Below are 18,219 nucleotides of genomic sequence, written 5' to 3'. Positions count from 1 at the left end.
TGGAATTGCAAGACACTCAAAGATAAATTAATCGCTCTAAGTCACAAACTAGCTATGTCCAAATTTTTCCATCTGTTCTAAAAAGTAGTTCATGAGAATATATACCTTTGTCAGACATTATCATTGGATTCTCATAAGATTTCACATTTTTAATGAAGTAACATGCCAACATGTACAAGTCATTGGCGATAGTCGCTCTGAACTGCTTGAGAAGGAACAAGGTAAGGAGAGACAGAAACTCAGCAGGCATCATAAATATCTACTTGGCAACAAAGTATCAATACTTATGAAAGAACTGAGAAATGATGTAAAACAGTAGGATGCAGTGGTGAATAGTGTGGGACAAATTAAGTGCTGATAGGTGTTCTGAACCCTCCTGGCCCTTTATTCAGTTTTAGTCCAAGTGTAGGAACAGAGGTTCATACCCTCAAGAGAAATGACAATGCATGTGTTTAAATTTCAGCTATCAAGGTTGTCCTTTGCCAAGCTAGGTTTGTTCTTCCTCACATGTTCTAGGGAGGGAGAGACAAAGCCCACTAATTCATATCAGACTTTATTGTAAAAAATCATACCATGGTAACATGATTTCCAGTGCCCACATACCTTTTTCACATATTCGGTTTCTTCAATAATGTGAGCTGATGTGGACTCATACGAGGCAGAATTATCTTCTATCTTCCCCTTCAGGGGAACTGTCGTGGTCACTGTTACTGCTGTCATTGTGAAGCCCAGCCCAAATCAGTTGGACAAAACTACCCTCCTTGATGTTATAATTATGTGGTTTGTAAACTGAAAGGAGTTCTGTATTAGCACTGTAATCAAATATAGTAAAAAATATTATAAATTATGGAAATCTGTATATATCCAAACTCCAGGAATTAATTTAATATTAAAACAACACCAGTTGAAACAGTCATTGATTAGAAACTTAAAAATTAAACTGAGAATGAAAAATGGGAAAATTTTCTTTTCATTCAGTATCAATTAGACTATAAAACCTCAAGAGTAGAGACTATACCTTATTCATATTCTAGCACACTGTAAGTGCTTAATAAATGTCTGTGGGGCTAATAATATAACAAAATCATATATATATATAAAACTTACATACATGTATGTATATCACTTTATACTTAACAGAGACCTCTAATGTACTGCATTTTATTTAACTCTCAGTAGCCTGTAAAGGCCATTTACTCAAGAGCTATTTGTAATAGTAAAAGATTTGGAAAAGCCCAAATGCCCACAGAAAAGGGACTGACTGAATGAACTACCTACTTCTATAGAGTTTTCTCTAGGATATATTTATTCAGTGAAAAAGCATGGTGCAGAAAAGGATACATATAATTTCTCTAAGAAGAGAGAGTAGGATAGAAGGGGAAAATCTGTAATTTACAGTTTTGACACTGAAAAATGTAATTATTTTACCTAATTATAAAATAAAACTAAGTTAAAAAGAAAAAATAAAATCCTCAAAAATAAAAAACTAATAAAACAAATGAATATATCTGCATACAAACTTGGTGGCATATCCTCATGAATCACTTGAAGTGACTTTAAAACATGCACCAGGGACTATTTTTCCCAGATGTGATATGTCCTAAGAACAAAAAGAATCCCCAAAACAATCTTAAACCGTATTCACTAATAATACTTTTAGTGGAAATATTGGTATTGCTATTTTGAAACTATTATATGTGTGTGCACACATTCACATGACTCACTCACTTAAATGCATGATGTAGAATGAAGTCAAGAAGTCATTGTCTTAATGTCTTAAGAACCAAGATTTTTAGCATAAGAGAAGAAGAAATCCAAATCAGAACCAAAAATGTTACGTAAAAACCTTACAATCCAAACTGGAACCATGAGTAGAAAATAATGATTTATTTTCCTTTAAAAATGTACATTCCAAGTCTATCCACTGAAAATTTAGAAACAGAAGCAATTAACACTACCAGTGCCCAGACTATGGTCTCAGTACACTATTTTCTACTAAAATGCAACCAGGGCTTCTTGAGTGATTTAGATCTGGAGCAAGAAGTATACAAGGTGAGCCTAAGGTATCTTGTCATACCAGAAAGCAAAAAAGTAACCAAATACTACTTGAATAAGACACAAAAACCAACCTGAAGAGGAATGACTGTGATGGATTAAAACATATCAAAACTTTTTTAATTCCTGAAATTATGTTGACAAGAGAAAAACCACCACCACCACCACCAATCCTCAAACTCAATGGAAACGGGCCACGATTATACTAAAAATTAGCCCAGAAAAAGGGGTGAGGGGGATACCAACAAGCATTGGTCTTGCCTTTATGATATGAATTTACCATGTATTTCTTGGTAACCAAACAGTTGATTAGGAAAATTTTGCTACAGAATTTCTGCTAATAAACCCAAAAGGACTGATAGAATTAGAAAACCTACATTTTGCAACCCCTTGTGAAGTAATGGATCTAAGCCACAGTCATCAACCAGCTCTAAAAACATTAGGTGAGAGGTTGATGAACTCTGAATGCATCAACTCGAGGGACCCCACTAATCAACCTTAACAGAAAACTAGAGACAACCAGACACTATGTTCTCTAGATGTGGTACAAGCACAAGTAGAAAGCATCACCTATGAAGTATGCAGTCCCTCTATCCACTGACGGTAAACATCTGAGAAAGAGGAAACGGTTCAATGACTCTACAAAGGTGAAGGTTGCAAACAGCCAAATCCAGATTATGTAAAATTTTACAGGGCAAATAATTATTGTTTCCACAAATTAATTATATGAAGAAAGATGGGGAGAAGAGAAGTTGCCAGAAATTATGAGACTTAAGAAACATATGACCACATACAATATATGAATTTTCTTTGGCTCCTGATTCAAATAAACCAGCTATATAAAGACATTTTTGAAACAAGTAGGGGAATTTTACCACTGACTGGATAACAGATGATGTTAAAGAATTATTGCAGTTTTGCAAAGCATTATTTGTAATTATTGTAATTTTAGGTGTGATAATGGAATTGATATTCCTTAGAAAGATCTTCTCTGTTAGTTATACATACTGAAATATTTGCAGGTGAGATAATATTACATTTGAAATTTTAAAGAGAGTATTTTACTCTAGTATTTAAAGAGAGGAAAAAATGGGGTGAGGTAAAAATGAAAGAAGTTTGATAAAATGCACGGAATTGTAGAAGCTGGGTGAGGGCACATGGGATCCCTACAGTCCTCTACTATTTTGTTTCTCTTTGAAATTTTCATAATAAATAGTAAAGGACTAAAAAAATAAGAGAAAATAAAAGTCCTGTAAGGTAGGATTATTAATCTCATTTTACTGATAAGGAAGCCAAGAATCTAGTAGGTGCTATTCATTTACCCAAGATCACAGTAAAACTAACAGAGCTGAAACTCAAACCTTTGTCTTTTGGACACCAAGATAAAGACTGTTTCTATCACATTAAGGTCAGATTCCCTAGTGGGAAAAAAATTAAAATTTAGCAATGACCTATGCTGTTAAAACACACAAAGAATTTTCATATTTGCTAGCATCACTTTAAAACTAAATAGCTTCTGGGGATGACTCAAAGTCCTGCATTTATCCTTTAATCTTCAATGAAATTGACAGAGTATGCCAAGAATTTTCCATTTTATGTTAAATCCTCTTAGACAGCCACCGTGGCTTCTATTTGTTTCAGGGGAACTTGATTTGGCCGTAGCAGCTCTCATGTCTGTTTTTTGCAGAATGTGAGCGGAACTACTTCTGTTACTTGGTCCTCTGAAGTCTCTTCCGGGATTAAGTTCTTAGTCCAAAACAACATTTAAATGCTGGAAGTAAAAGAAATGCCCACAGAGACAAGAAACGATGTGCTTGGAAATGAGAGAGGGGTGGAAAGGCTGGAGTGGTGGTCATCAAACCACGGCGGGGAGCCCAGTCTGGCTTCCAGCTTGTTAGGACAGCTTATGAATGGTTCTTACATCTTTTAATGGTTCAAAAAAAAAAAAAAATCAAAAGAAGAATAACATTTCGGGACACATGAAAATTATATGAAGTTCAAATTTAATGTTCACAGATGAAGTTTTACTCTAAAATAACCATGGCCGTGCACTTACATATTGTTTATGCTGCTTTTGCACTATAACAGCTCAGTTGAGTAGATTCAACACAGAAAATACATGGCAAACAATGTCTAAAATATTTTCTATCTAACAGGTCCTTTACAGAAAAAGTCTGCCCTCCCCTGGGGTAGAGTATGGCAGCAGGTGGGAGCAAAAGCAGGGGGAAAATAGAGGCAAGCAAAGCAATTGACTTGGTCTGAGTTGTTTTCTTGTTCTTCAATTCAATCGCCCTTGATCTATAGTCACATTTGTTTGATTTACCTTCTCTTTTCTTTTTAGTGTGTTATATAATTGTGTACATTACCGAATGATAAGGGGCATTTCATCACAGGAATTAATCACTCTTTAGAATGGATCCCACTGCATTCTCAGTCTTTCATAATTTGACAATTGCATCAGGCCTCACATTATACATCCTAAAATATATTCTCTTACGTGACTTTTATTCTTAATATCAAAAAATTCTGCTCCACAAATGAACCTATTTATGGAACAGAAATAGACTCACAGACATAGAAAATAAACTTATGGTTAGGGGATAGTGATAAGAGTAGGGGGAGATAAATTAGGAGTTTGGGATTAACATATACACACTACTGTATATAAAATAGATAAACAACAAGGACCTACTGTATAGCCCAGGGGGGAACTACACTCAACATCTTGCAATAACCTTTTCTTTTCAGAAAAGAATCTGAAAAAGAATATCTATATCTATATGTATAACTGAATCACTTTTCTGTACACTTGAAACTAACACAACATTGTAAATTAACTATACTTCAATTAAAAAAAAAATTCTGCTCCTTAACCAATGATGTTTCTCAAAACATCCTCCCTCCTCCCCTCACTGGTTGGGCCAACTTAAACAAGTTACATAAAACCTGAGCCCCGACTTACATATCTGTAAACTAGGGGTGATAACACCTAGAGTTGTAAAAAATGAAGAGTTTTTTAAATCCCTGGTTGCAGAAGGCACTCAATGGACAGTAACTCTTAAAATTCTTGCTCCGATTATTCTATATTATGAATAACCACAGAAAATAAGCAGTCCATAACAGAGAGGGTAGATCATGCCTATCTGGTTGCAAAGTTTATATGCAACTCTATTTATAGGAAATCAAATCCCATTTCTCTTTTGGTTCAGGAAACTTTCACGATCACAGTCCTTCATTTGTATAAAGAAACCAAAGGGGAACTTAAGCCAGGAAAGTCCAAATTGCCATATGGCGTTACCGTCCGGGGGAAAATCTATCTTAACATTTATTTCTGCCAGAAGTAGTTTAAGCAGATAAAATTTTCAAAATAAAACACAATCAGTTAATTAAAGTGAGAAAAGAATTTTATTTGTTTTATGCTAGAGTGGATCGAAGACAGCTTACAAGTGGCATCAAGCCAAGAGGTATTATTTCCTAGATCAGGCCTTTTCAAACAGGGCTCCCCAGGGAAGGGGAGGCGCTGCCCAGACAGGGCTTTGCCGTCTGGACTTGAACCAAAGCAGCTCTGCTTTGTTCTGTCACACACTGAATTTTTCCATGAGACTTTCTGTGAACAAAGAATGTTCTACAGCTAAAAGGTTTGGAGGCAGACTGCCTAGTTTCATGGCCTGACTCTGCCACTCAGGAGCTGTGTGACCTTAAGCAATTCCTTAACTTCTCTGTGCCTCAGTTTCTTTATCGGTAAAATTCAGATAATATTATTATTAATAATAATAATATAAATAATAAACATGTGGTTGTTTGTGAGTTAACATTTGTCAAGCACTTATAATAGTGCTTAGCACATAATAAATGATTAGTACATGTTTGTCAAATAAGTAAATAAAACATAAAGCCATTATCCACAATTACTGCTGACAAGCAGTCTGACTGGTAGAAAAAAGTCCAGTAATACTTTGAACAGTCTGCAGATTGAGCTGGGCTGTAAAGGAAAATCCATTTGGGGGTATTTTAAGACTAGCAAATCCATAGTATTGATTCTTTCTTGATAATGCATCAATAGTTTGTCAACTTCCCCAGATGATTATACTAACATCCAATGAATAGTTTACCATTTCCAAACAGTTCATACACATTATTGTGAATTATTATCCATGTGCTAAACCAGCACAGCACTGGGCACCCAGGATTATGTAACCAAACCTACTTTTCTGATTAATGACATAAGCATGGCTCAACCATTATACAATAAACACAAAGAAGGTGCCTGTTGTGGGTTGAATTTTGTCCCCCCTTCCATTCACATGTTGAAGCCCTAACCCCCAGTACCTCAGAATGTGACCTTATATGGAAACAGGGTTGTTGCAGACGTAATTAGTTAAGATGAGGTTACACTGGAGTATGGTGGACCCTAATCCAATATGACTGATGTCTTTATAAATAGGGAAAATTCGCACACAAGGAAAACTCCATGTAAAGTTGAAGGCAGAGATCAAGGTGATGATTCTACACACCAAGGAATGCCAGAAATTTTCAGGAAACCACCAGAAGGTGAAGGAGAGCCTGGAACAAATTCTTCCTTACAGTTTTCAGAAGGAACCAACCCTGCCAACACCTTGATCTTGAACTTTCAGCCTCCTGAACTGTGAGACAAGAAAGTACTACGTTTAAGCCATTCAGTTTGTGGTACTTATAGTCTAGAGATTTTAACAAAGGAATTCCCTTCCTTTATTTAACCCTTGATTCATTCATTCATGTATTAAACATTTATTGAATACAGCTGTGTTAGGAGCTGTGGCTACAGAAATGAGTCAGAGACCCCGCTTTCACGGGACTTTCAGTACAGGGGGGAAACAGACATGAAACAAAACAATAAATATATAGGGAACATAATCAGAGGTGGTGTCATGAAGAAAAGCGGAGGCAGGGTAACAGAATAAAAAGCGGTGCTGTTTTGGATGGGTGCTGAGAGAAGGCCGATCTGAAGAGGTGGCATTTAAGCAAAAGACGTGAATGAAGGAGGTGAAGCCGTGTGGCCATCTGGGAGAAGAGGATTCCAGGCAAAGGGCAGAGCAAGAGCTGAGGCTGGAACTTGCTTGAAGTCATGTTCTAAGAACAAGGTATGCAGTGTGGCCTACCTTTTTTTTTTTTTTCTTTTAATGGGCAGGAATTTTTCTTTTAATAAACCGAAACTTAAGACTTTCAATTTGCCTAAGGAGTTTTCTCCTTGGCCACTTAAAACAGGTCTAGCCCTGGCTGGTAAGGCCCCCCTCAGGGTTGAAGGAAAGACAGGCACAGCAAAGTCTGGGATGCTGTCAGGTGCCACAGGGCGCATGCAACTGAGTCCAGGTCCATGGAAGGAGTAGCGAAGGGCAGCTGACCACAGGGCAGCTGACCACACAGCAGCATTCTCAACTCACTTCTGTGGGTACTGATTGAAAAGCACCGTGGTGGACGACTGGCTTGAATCTCCCTTCCAGGTATGTAGGGTCACCATCTGCATGAGTCTTTGCAGGAAAGATCCCTTACTTCTCCTTCACTCCCTGGGGCTGGAGCACAGGAACAACTCCTAGACTCAGCCAACTGAGCGCTCCCTCGGGGAAAGGCCAGCAAAGGATTGTCCCTCGGGCTTGTTAAGCTGGAGGCAGTGAAAATCCTGTCATTATTCTGGGCAGGAAGGAGTCTGGCACAGAGAGTGCGTTGCGTCCAGCGGCAGGGACACCAGCGTGGTATCTAGTGACCAGTGGCAATGCCAGAAGAAGTCTATCCCCCTCTTGTTACAGACTGATCTTTGCTGAGGTACCGGGACTGGATTCTCCCATTTCCATACCTAGTTTTCCCATCGATTCTGGAAGCTGAATTTACTTCCAGTAAATTCCTTTCCTACTTAGGTTAGCCAGAGTCAGTGACTCTGCTTAGTGACCGAGAGCCCTGTTTTCGCACAGTTTCTGAGTTTTCACCTCCTCAGTTCTGAGCTAACAGTATTGACAATTGTCTCATCATTCTTGGTCACTATGATAGAGAGCTTTGATATTAGAAACTGAAAGAGTAATTTACAATAAAAGTGCTACGAGGGTAATTAGGTTATGTGAGGGGGGAGAAAAGCTAATATATCTCCAGACACTTGAAGAGACTGGTCACGTACTGAATGCTGAATAGCACCTGTTCTGCAGCGACATTACACGGCACAATGGTGACATCCAGTGTCAGCTGGCTAAATCTCAGGTGACTGTGCAGTTTACCTGAAAATGAGGTACAGTATATCAAAAGGCATGCACGTTAACATGGAGCCCAAGTAACTGCAATGCTGTTTGCAAGAAATAATCTAAGATTTTTAAAGTAGAATTAATTTTTATTCATTTCTAAATGCTACTCATTTGTATACACAAATATATTTATATCATAGCCAGTGCTATAGCAAGCTCTTAGATATGAAATAAAAACTATTTAGTTTGGGGGGGAAAAAAGGATTGAAATCCTAGTACAAACACAATGTAAAATATATACTATTGACAAAGCACTGTGCCATTTACCAAAAATTATTTTCCATATATTGTCAGAATTAATCACCCCAACACACTGTGCTATAATTATTACCTATATATCTATATCTGTCTATATGTAGGTATAAGGCAACCAAGTCACAGAAAAGTGACATGTTTTTCAAGATCATAAGTTAATCTTATCACCTGAACCCAGATAGACTGAACCCCAAATCCAAGTGTCTTTGTAATGAGAAAATCTATCTTCATAGTTCACTGGTATAATTTGAAACTTTGAAAACAGCTGAAGGTTTCACCCAATGACCAGTATAGCAGCTCAACTGCAGAGTGGCGCAAATCACATGAATCCCTTCCCATTTGGGGAAGAGTGAGGGGACCGGGATCTGATGACAGCCCACCACATGCAGGCTGGGGTATGCTGCCTTTAATAATCCTCATGAACACCTGAGGTGGTTAAGTGTTATTGTTCCCATTTTACAGATGAGAGAATGAGCTCCCCAAGGTCAAGCAAAGACAGCTCGTTAGTGATGGTCATGGACTCCAACCCACGGGGCTTGGGCTCTTTCCAAACTTCCACTTTGTCTCCTGCTGCATTCTGAATGGACTTCCAAGCCTAGTTTCTTGGGTCCAAGCTCATTTAGTAACGGGGGTTTTCCAAAGTAAGTGACTAAGTAACAGTCAAGTGACTCCTGCCATGAGCCCCCAGGTGCGTCCTTCAGGAGCCTAAGCAGATGTTGTCGCAATAGATTTATTCCACAAACAGAGGCAGTGTGACTCCATGGCTTAAAGATGAGGGCTTCGGACTCGGTACTACCCACAGGACTATTTTACTTCCCCACTAGCTGAGCAGCCTTGGAAAAGTTTTTTTTTTTTCAATTCTTTTATCACCATTTATTGAAATTATTAATTTTTACACATTGAATTAAATTTTATCTTTATCAAAAATCAACTGACTGTTTTTGGGTAAATTTCTGGATTCTCTTCTAATCTATTTCGGTATATGTCTGTTCTTTTTTTTTCATCTTTTTTTATATTTAATGTTTATTTTATATTGGAATATAGTTGATTTCCAATGTTGTGTTAGTTTCAGGTGTACAGCAAAGTGATTCAGTTATGCATATAGATCTATCCTTTTTCAGATTCTTTTTCCATACAGGTTCTGACAGAGTATTGAGTAGCATTCCTTGTGCTGTACAGTAGGTCCTTGTTGATTATCTATGTTATATATAGTAGTGTGTATCTGTTAATCCCAAACTCCTCCTTGGAAAAGTTTTTAAACTCCCTTAGGCTTTAGTTCCCTCAACTGAAAAATCCAGATGAAAATGTTAACTTCCTCATAGAGTTACATGACAACTAAATGGGATACAGCATCAAAAGTGCTTATGGCGTATCTGACCATAATACACATTCAGAGAATATTAAGTAATTATCTTTATGTTCACAACTTATTGTAGACATTTACTTACAGGGCATCATTTGAAAGTGTCAACACCTAAGCCCAGTTGTCTCCCCTCTTCTCATCCCCCCACCCCCATTGGTCAATTACTCCTCTTGCTTTGACCTTCTCAGTTAACAATCCACTTAAAAGCCACTTATGACTCGTCAGTGAAAAAAACATGAGAAGCAGTTGTCACTGACATATATCTCAGTCATTTGTAACATTTATAAGGAAGGTGCCCTTTTGGAAAATTTTTGTGGCTTTATTAAATATTTTAAGAGCAAAAGGCTGAGGCATTTACAAAATATCTGTAGCTTCCTAAGCTGGTCTTGGGATATCTGAGCTTCAACATCATCTACTTCACTTTAAAAATTATCCAGCGAAGGAGGGAAAAACAGATGATACAACGTGTGGGTGAGGATGGAGAGTAGCCGAAACTCCTGTACGTTGCTGGTGGGAAAGCAAAATGTGCAGCCACGCAGGACGGCAGCACTTAGGCAGTTTCCTATAAAATTAAGCACAGACGGTGCAACCCAGCAACCTCCCTCCTAGGGGATTTTTATGTTCCGTAAAACACAAATGTTTATAATTGCCAAACGCTGGAAAAAATTCAAATATTCATCAACAGGTGAATCCTACTCATCAACACAAAAGAATGACCTACTGATACCCACAGCGATACTCCCATTTATATGACATTCTAGAAAATCTGAAGCTATAGGGCCAGAAAACTGAACTGGGGATTAAGAGTGGGGGAGGGATTGACTACAAAAGAGACATTGGGGAATACTTTGGGGGGTTGGAGAGTGGTAATGGAACTGTTCTAAATCTTGAAGGTGATGTAGGTTCCATGATTCTAACCATTCGTCAAAACTTACAGAACTCTACACTAAAAAAGATGGATTTATATGCTTTTATTTTTTAAACAGTAATTCAACAGTACCCTAGAAAATGCAAAGTGCAATGGAGATTTCAAAATCCAAGGAACTTCACTGATTATACCAGAACTAACTGGAAGGCACAATTAGCTGAATTTGTTTTCCTTAATTCAAATTGTTAACCCCTCCAGAAGTGTAAATGGCAAAAAAAAAAAAAAAGTGACGGAATCAGAATTGTTAAAAAGCAAGTAACTGGGGCTCCCCTGGTGGCACAGTGGTTGAGAGTCCGCCTGCCGATGCAGGGGACACGGGTTCGTGCCCCGGTCCGGGAAGATCCCACATGCCGTGGAGCGGCTGGGCCCGTGAGCCATGGCCGCTGAGCCTGCGCGTCCGGAGCCTGTACTCCGCAACGGGAGAGGCCACAGCAGTGAGAGGCCCGAGTACCGAAAAAAAAAAAAAAAAAAGCAAGTAACTGAGTTGCTGACAGGTAGTTAGTGCCGTTGCCCCTAGAAGAATAGTCCATGAAGTATGACATTCAATATTGTGACAAAAACAAGGGAAATCTTAAACATCTTAAGAAAGTTAATCATTATTATTTACTAAGGTGGAAAAGTAGGAGGAAATATATAAAAATATATAAGAAGTATACAAGGATATTTGCAACAAGATTTAAATCTAATTCATGAACCTAGAACTCCTTATCTCATCTACGCATTCCTTCTCTGATCATCGTCTAGATGCATGTTTTCATTCTTCACAGTAGAGCATAAACACATAGACCATTGAGGCAGTGACTACAAAGTCTATTAAGACTGACCACCTCCTGAAGCAGCCCGGACCCTGTGCTTCACTGCCCCCTCTGCCCATCCTCCTATATCAGGAAGAGGTCAGACCGATCCCAGTGCAGCATCCTACCAAAGTCCAGGGGCTAATAGAAAGATACAAGGCTGAGAAGCAGCTTCTGGCTCTGGGTGAAACCAAGTTCCTTATACCAGATCACATGACCGTTAGTGATGCGTGAGTGAACTCACCAAAATAACTAGAAGAAGTTTACAGCTCAATGCTTGAGCGAGCCTTCTTGCTGTTGGTGAACAGACACAACAGGGGGAGCATGTCCACTCCAATTTCCAAAAGGTGAGAAGGATGAAGATGGATTCCTGTAATTGACATTTGACTCTCAAGAGACAATTGGAATGACATTGTCAGTGTAAGACTAGAAAAATACATTTGTTATAGCAATTTTTAAATTCTTACCAAGTTGAGAGAGAGAGAAAGAGAGGGAGAGAGACGTTGCCAACAGAGACTTAATTCATCTAACCACAGATCAGCAAAACATTAGTGTTATGAGCCACGAGCTCAGCAAGTTGTTTTGATATTACCAGCAGACAAACTGAGCTCCAATTGAGCACATCCAGCTTCTGAAAACTATACTATTTAACCTAGGCTACCTTATTTTCAAACTTTAAGAGCATAAAATTAAAATCCTTGCATTCCAAGTTGTCCATAAAAAAGACCTTCAAGTTATCTGAATGCTCTTTTTTTCCCCATAGGATCTTGCAATTTTGCAGTAACTTACAGGCATTCAGAGACATAGTGTCTTCTCTTTAGTTTCACAGAATCTGCCAACATTTTACAGAAGTTTCCACTCAACTAGAGAAATCTATGTTAGAGCATAAGTTGTCAAATGTAACCCACTAAAAATGCATTTGTCTTAAGAGTTAGCACAAAGCAGGGTGAATGGGGGTAATTAAGAAAACAGCTCTGACTGAACTGCTGTTCAAGGTCCCGGCTTCCTAAGAGACGTATAACCAAAAGCCAATGTTTTTGTAGTGTTAGAGAGTTCTTATTTCATTTGTTCTGTAGACTACTCATAGAAGAAACACCACCACGTAATAGGAACCTGGAATAATTTATTACTTTGGTCTAGCTCCTCTAAAGGTCCTGGAGGAACAAGGAGTGGCATTTCTTCTGTTTTAGATTTTAAGAGCTCAAACTAGTGCTTGATTTGGTAAATCAACAAACAGCTGTATCAGGTTCATCCTTTAGCACAGTCATAGAAACTACAGAATAATAAAATGAAAAGCATGTAAATCCAGATGCACTCCCTTCTACTTTTTGGCTTAAGGCTATAGATGACTCATGCTTTATGTTAAGTGTGCCACTAAAATATGTTATTAAGAAGTGCTCATATCTTTAAGAGTAGTTCAGTTATCACTGTTGGACCAAACACTCATTAAAATCCCCCAAATTTAAATGCATATCATTTGTGAAGAAAACGTAGCAAAGGAGACATAGGCTCTCTACGGAAGTTAACGTCAAGAGTTAAACATCTTTCCATACAGATGGGCAAGAAACACATGAAAAGATGCTCAACGTCACTAATTATTACAGAAATGCAAATCAAAACTACAATGAGGTATCACCCCACACCGGTCAGAGTGGCCATTATCAAAAAATCTACAAACAATAAATGCTGGAGAGAAAAGGGAACCCTCATGCATTGTTGGTGGGAATGTAAGTTGATACAGCCACTATGGAGAACAGTATGGAGATCCCGTAAAAAACTAAAGATAGAACCACCATATGACCCAGCAACCTCACTACTGGGCATATACCCAGAGAAAACCATAATTCAAAAAGAGTCATGTACCAAAATGTTCATTGCAGCACAATTTACAATAGCCAGGACATGGAAGCAACCTAGATGTCCATCAACAGAGGAATGGATAAAGATGTGGTAGATATATACAATGGAATATTACTCAGCCATAGAAAGGAACGAAATTGGGTCATTTGTAGAGACATGGATGGACTTAGAGACTGTCATACAAAGTGAAGTAAGTCAGAAAGAGAAAAACAAATATTGTATATTAACGCATAGATGTGGAATCTGAAAAAATTGGTATAGACGATCTCATTTACAAAGCAGAAATAGAGACACAGTATGGATACCAAGGGGAAGGGGGGTGGTGGGATGAACTGGGAGATTGGGATTGACATATATACACTATTGATACTATGTATAAAATAGATAACTAATGAGAACCTACTGTATAGCACAGGGAACTCTACTCAATGTTCTGTGATGACCTAAATGAGAACGAAACCCAAAAAAAGAGGGGATATATGTATATGTATAGCTGATTCACTTTGCTGTACAGTAGAAAGTAACACAATATTGTAAAGCAACTATACTCCAATAAAAAAAATTAAAAAAATAAAATAAAATAAAATTGAAGGCAGACCTCTCAAAGAAACAATGGAGGTCAGGAGATAGTGACATTACATGTGCTGAAGGGAAAAAAATGTCAACTAAGAATTTTATATCCAACAAAATTATCTATCAAAAATAAAGGCAAGGGCTCCCCTGGTGGCGCAGTGGTTGAAAGCCCGCCTGCTGATTCAGGGGACACGGGTTTGTGCCCCGGTCCAGGAAGATCCCACATGCCGCGGAGCGGCTGGGTCCATGAACCATGGCCACTGAGCCTGCGCGTCCGGAGCCTGTGCTCCGCAACGGGAGAGGCCACAACAGTGAGAGGCCCGCGTACCGCAAAAAAAATAATAATAATAAAATAAAATAAAATAAAGGCAAAATAAATTCTCACATTAAAAAAAAAAAAAGATTTAAACGTCTTCTAAGTCCAACCTAGAATATGAAATGACCGATGCTTCCTGCCACTGGCACAGGATTTACGATTTACTATTTTCATGGAGTATCACAGAAAGATCACAGTGATGACATTTGGTAAATATCAGTAATCCATATCAGGAATATATTTTTCATAAATATAAATACAAGTTTGCCTCCTATCAGTTATTTTCAAATTATGCTACCATGGAAGCTGGACCAAAATATCTGTCTTACCCCTTCAATGTGACTGCAGAAATGCCCATCACCTGGTAAGCAAAATGTGGCATAGCCATCCAATGGAATGAACATTAGTTAGCAATAAAAAGGAACCACTAGTGACACATGCCACAACCTGAATGCACCTTGGAAACATTATTCTAGGTGAAAGAAGTCAGATGTTAAACACCGTATATTGTATGATCTCATTGTATGAAGTGTCCAGAAAAGTCAAATCTAAAGAAACAGAAAGTAGATCAGTGGTTGCCTGGGGCTGGGGGTGAGAATGGTGAGTGACTGAAAACAGGCCCTTGAGATTTGGGAAGGATGGGGATGATGAAAATATTCTAAAATTGGATTGTGATAATGGTTGTACAATTCCATAAATTTACTAAAAATCACTGAATTGGACACCTGGATGTATTTTATGGTATGTAAATTATACCTCCAACAGAGCTGTTTTTAAAAATAGCAAAATGAAAAAAAAAAGCAAGAATGCCTTACATAAAGTCACTCTTTTCCTCTGAGGTTAAAAAATAATTATAGTCATGTTTTTCTAATTTACAGGAAAAAAATAACTTGATGGATAGGATTTTCTCGATTTGAATTTTTCACCCCCTAAATGATTGCATCTGCTACTACAAGTTTAGTTTTTATTGAATTTGCATGAAATTGATATTTAACTATTTCAGGTTTAAGATCTCAATATTTCATAATATTAAGCCCAGAACACAGGATCCCTAAATTCTTTCCCAGCCTAAGCAGAAGAGAAAACTGACTTGAATAACGTATAAGTTCCTTTACAATTTTTTAATCTATTTCAATCAGTGTAAAAGAGTCTGTGATTTGAAACTAATCTAGTTTCTAGTTTCGGTCACTGTCAAAAAGTGATGAATGGTGATTGCTGTGGTTCCTAATCTATGGCCTCGGGGTGTCCCGGAGGAGTCCAAAGTTGTGTAAATTCCATGAGGACAGGAATGTGTCTTATTTACACAAAGCTGTATCCCCCGTGTCTCCTAGAAAGAACATAGTGCCCTACAAAATAAATATTCGTTCAGTGAATATATGACCAGGCCCGAAAATCCACAGACGCACCAAATATTTTCTAAAACCGAGTGTACACACACACACACACACACACACACACACATATACACACACTGTGCTTTTGTTTTCCAAATTCAGTGGGTGGCTGTTTTCACACTTAGTAAAATGTAAATTTACTTAAACATGCTATTAAATTGATAGTAACATGTTGCCATTTTGAAATGCTTTTCTATCAATAAATGGCCATTTAATTTTGATGTAAATGTCTCAGAGAGTCAAAGCCACTACTTTAAATGACATTCCCTTCAGAAATCTTCAGTTGTTCCCTTTTACAGCCATTATTCTAAACAAATAAATGTACACCTCACTTTTCAGTTTTGGCCAAATCTAGCTTAGCTCTTCCGGCTTTGTCCAGATTTGGGATTACAACTCAAGCCCACTGTCCAGCACATTATAAATCAATACGCTAACAAATAACATGCCTGTCATTAATTCTCAGAATCATAAAGGTGAATAATACAACTGAAATAGTGTCTGTCTTTATTTCAAAAATCTCTTTTTAGTTAGTGCAGGTTTAGTTACTAAATTTATTTAGCAAATCACAAAGGTAAAAACCTTGGGAAGTTTGCCTAGGTCACAGGAAGTGTAAGCCATTTTCATTCTTTCTGTAAGTGGTTGAGAAGTCTCTGCTTAGGTGCAAATTCCTCTGTGTCAGGGCCCTTCACTCTCAAATTATCAGTGTAGGGCGAGAGCGAGGGGGGAGAGCCCAGCAGGAAGAAACAACAGCACCAATTGTGTGTGCTAGGGTACCTGAAACTCCAGCTCAGATCATATTTCTGAAAAGCCAGACTTCTGCAGAACTGAATATTTAATAGCATTAGGTTAAAAAGACAGATTATCTTTTCCCAATTGCAAATGAGAAGTAATTCCCTTTTGGACACTTCATCTAGTCTATATATACCAAGAAGTAAAAAAGGTTTTGATTCTTAAATCAAACAACTATAGTGAAAATGGTAAACAGACACCGCTTCAGCTACATTTGGAGCTAACGGCTTCTTCTGCTTATATATATATACACACACACACACATATATATATATGTATATATATGTGTGTCTATATATATGTATATATAAATTTATTTTCCCTTTCTAAGAAGGTTGAAAAGTTACAGCCATGTCATCATCCAGTTTTGCACTGTCCTGTACTGTTCTTTCCGTAAGATGACACTGCCCCTTTGCAAAATTGCTGGGGCTGAGTAACTTTCAGCTCTAAAATCCCATGACAGTAGAAAACTGTCAGCCAATAGGCTGTTCTCTTTTCGCTACACCTACAGCTACAGAAGCCAGCACGAATGAATGGAGGGTAAGACAACCACCTTCACTCGTTCATTTGTTTATGCTCTTAAAAATTTCGGGCACAGTAAGCCGTCAAAGTTGCCACGCGGGGGTTCACAGGTGACAGCAAGTTTTCCAGAGGGCTTTCTCCACCGCCTGTGAATCGCGGGGACCCCTGACCAAGGGACTGCGTAACACCAATCTAAATAAATAATCAGGTGTGCACAGGGCTAAGGCGGGGGTAAGCTTTCTCGGGGAAGGCAACTCTGTTCCTGGAGGAGCACAAACTTCTCGCCCAGGGAATCCGAGCCCAGAAAAGAGGTTTACAGGGAGAATATGCTCCTTACCAAGGGTCCGTTTACAGGAAAATGTCCTAGGTACACTGGGCGGCGCTGGCGGGGGGGGCAGCTCCAAGGGCACCTGGACACCCACTCGCCTGGGGGGCGGGAGGGTTGACCTGCCCGCAGATCGCAGGGGCTCGCCTACCTTGGAGGGCGCTTAGCGAGCGCAGGGTCCAGGCGCTGCTCTTCCGCTCTGCTTGGACCTCGGGCCGGGTCGGCCAGGCCGGGCTTGGTGGCTCCGCCCCGCAGGGCGCGCCCAGGGCAGAGTCCGGCGCCCCAGCGGCTCCGGGGAGGAGCCTGGGCCCCCGCAGCGCCCGGACGCGCACGCCCGGCCCCGGGCTGCCTTCTCTGCATCCCAACACCCGAGTTCCCAGCACTGCACACCCCTCAGTAACTGAGTTATGTAAAGGGGAATAGTTGCTGCTGCTTTTTCAAAAAGGTTCTGTTTGCACTCCAGGTTCATAAATTTTTGCTTTTGTTGTTGATAATAAGCCTTTTTATTTTGGAGTAATTTTAGATTTACAAAAAAGTTGCAGAGATAGTACAGAGTTGCTTAAACCCGCTCTGCCGGTGTCCCCTAATATTCACATCTTACATCACCATGGTACAGTTGTCAAAAATAAGAAATGAACACTGATCCGTTACTATTGCCTAAACTAGACTTCACGTAGATTTCACTAGTTTTCCGCTAAGATCTTTCTGTTCCAGGATCACGTTCAGGACCCAACGCTCCATTTAGTGTTATGTCTCTTTAATCTCCTCTTGTCTGTGAC

At 38.9% G+C, this 18,219-nt stretch overlaps 1 protein-coding gene across 3 annotated transcripts in view; it reads right to left on the bottom strand.

Annotated features, from left to right (window-relative positions):
- Window positions 1-17,628, bottom strand: part of CCDC68 (coiled-coil domain containing 68) — a 50,051-nt gene extending 32,423 nt beyond the window's left edge. For all 3 annotated transcript variants that reach the window (XM_029228376.1, XM_029228385.1, XM_029228394.1), the window contains exons 1-2: window positions 17,592-17,628; window positions 604-812 (exon numbers count right to left, since the gene is read on the bottom strand). In XM_029228376.1, coding sequence (XP_029084209.1) covers window positions 604-720 — 117 coding nt within the window. In that variant the 5' untranslated portion in view covers window positions 721-812; window positions 17,592-17,628. The remainder of the gene's footprint in view (window positions 1-603; window positions 813-17,591) is intronic.
- Between the last annotated feature and the right edge of the window lie 591 nt (window positions 17,629-18,219).

Source organism: Monodon monoceros, unplaced genomic scaffold (genome assembly GCF_005190385.1).
Source record: "Monodon monoceros isolate NGI ecotype Baffin Bay Population unplaced genomic scaffold, NGI_Narwhal_1 Super_Scaffold_1, whole genome shotgun sequence".
NCBI lineage: Eukaryota > Metazoa > Chordata > Mammalia > Artiodactyla > Monodontidae > Monodon > Monodon monoceros.
Note: the sequence above shows the minus strand (reverse complement) of the source record. Positions and strands in the feature narration are given on the sequence as shown.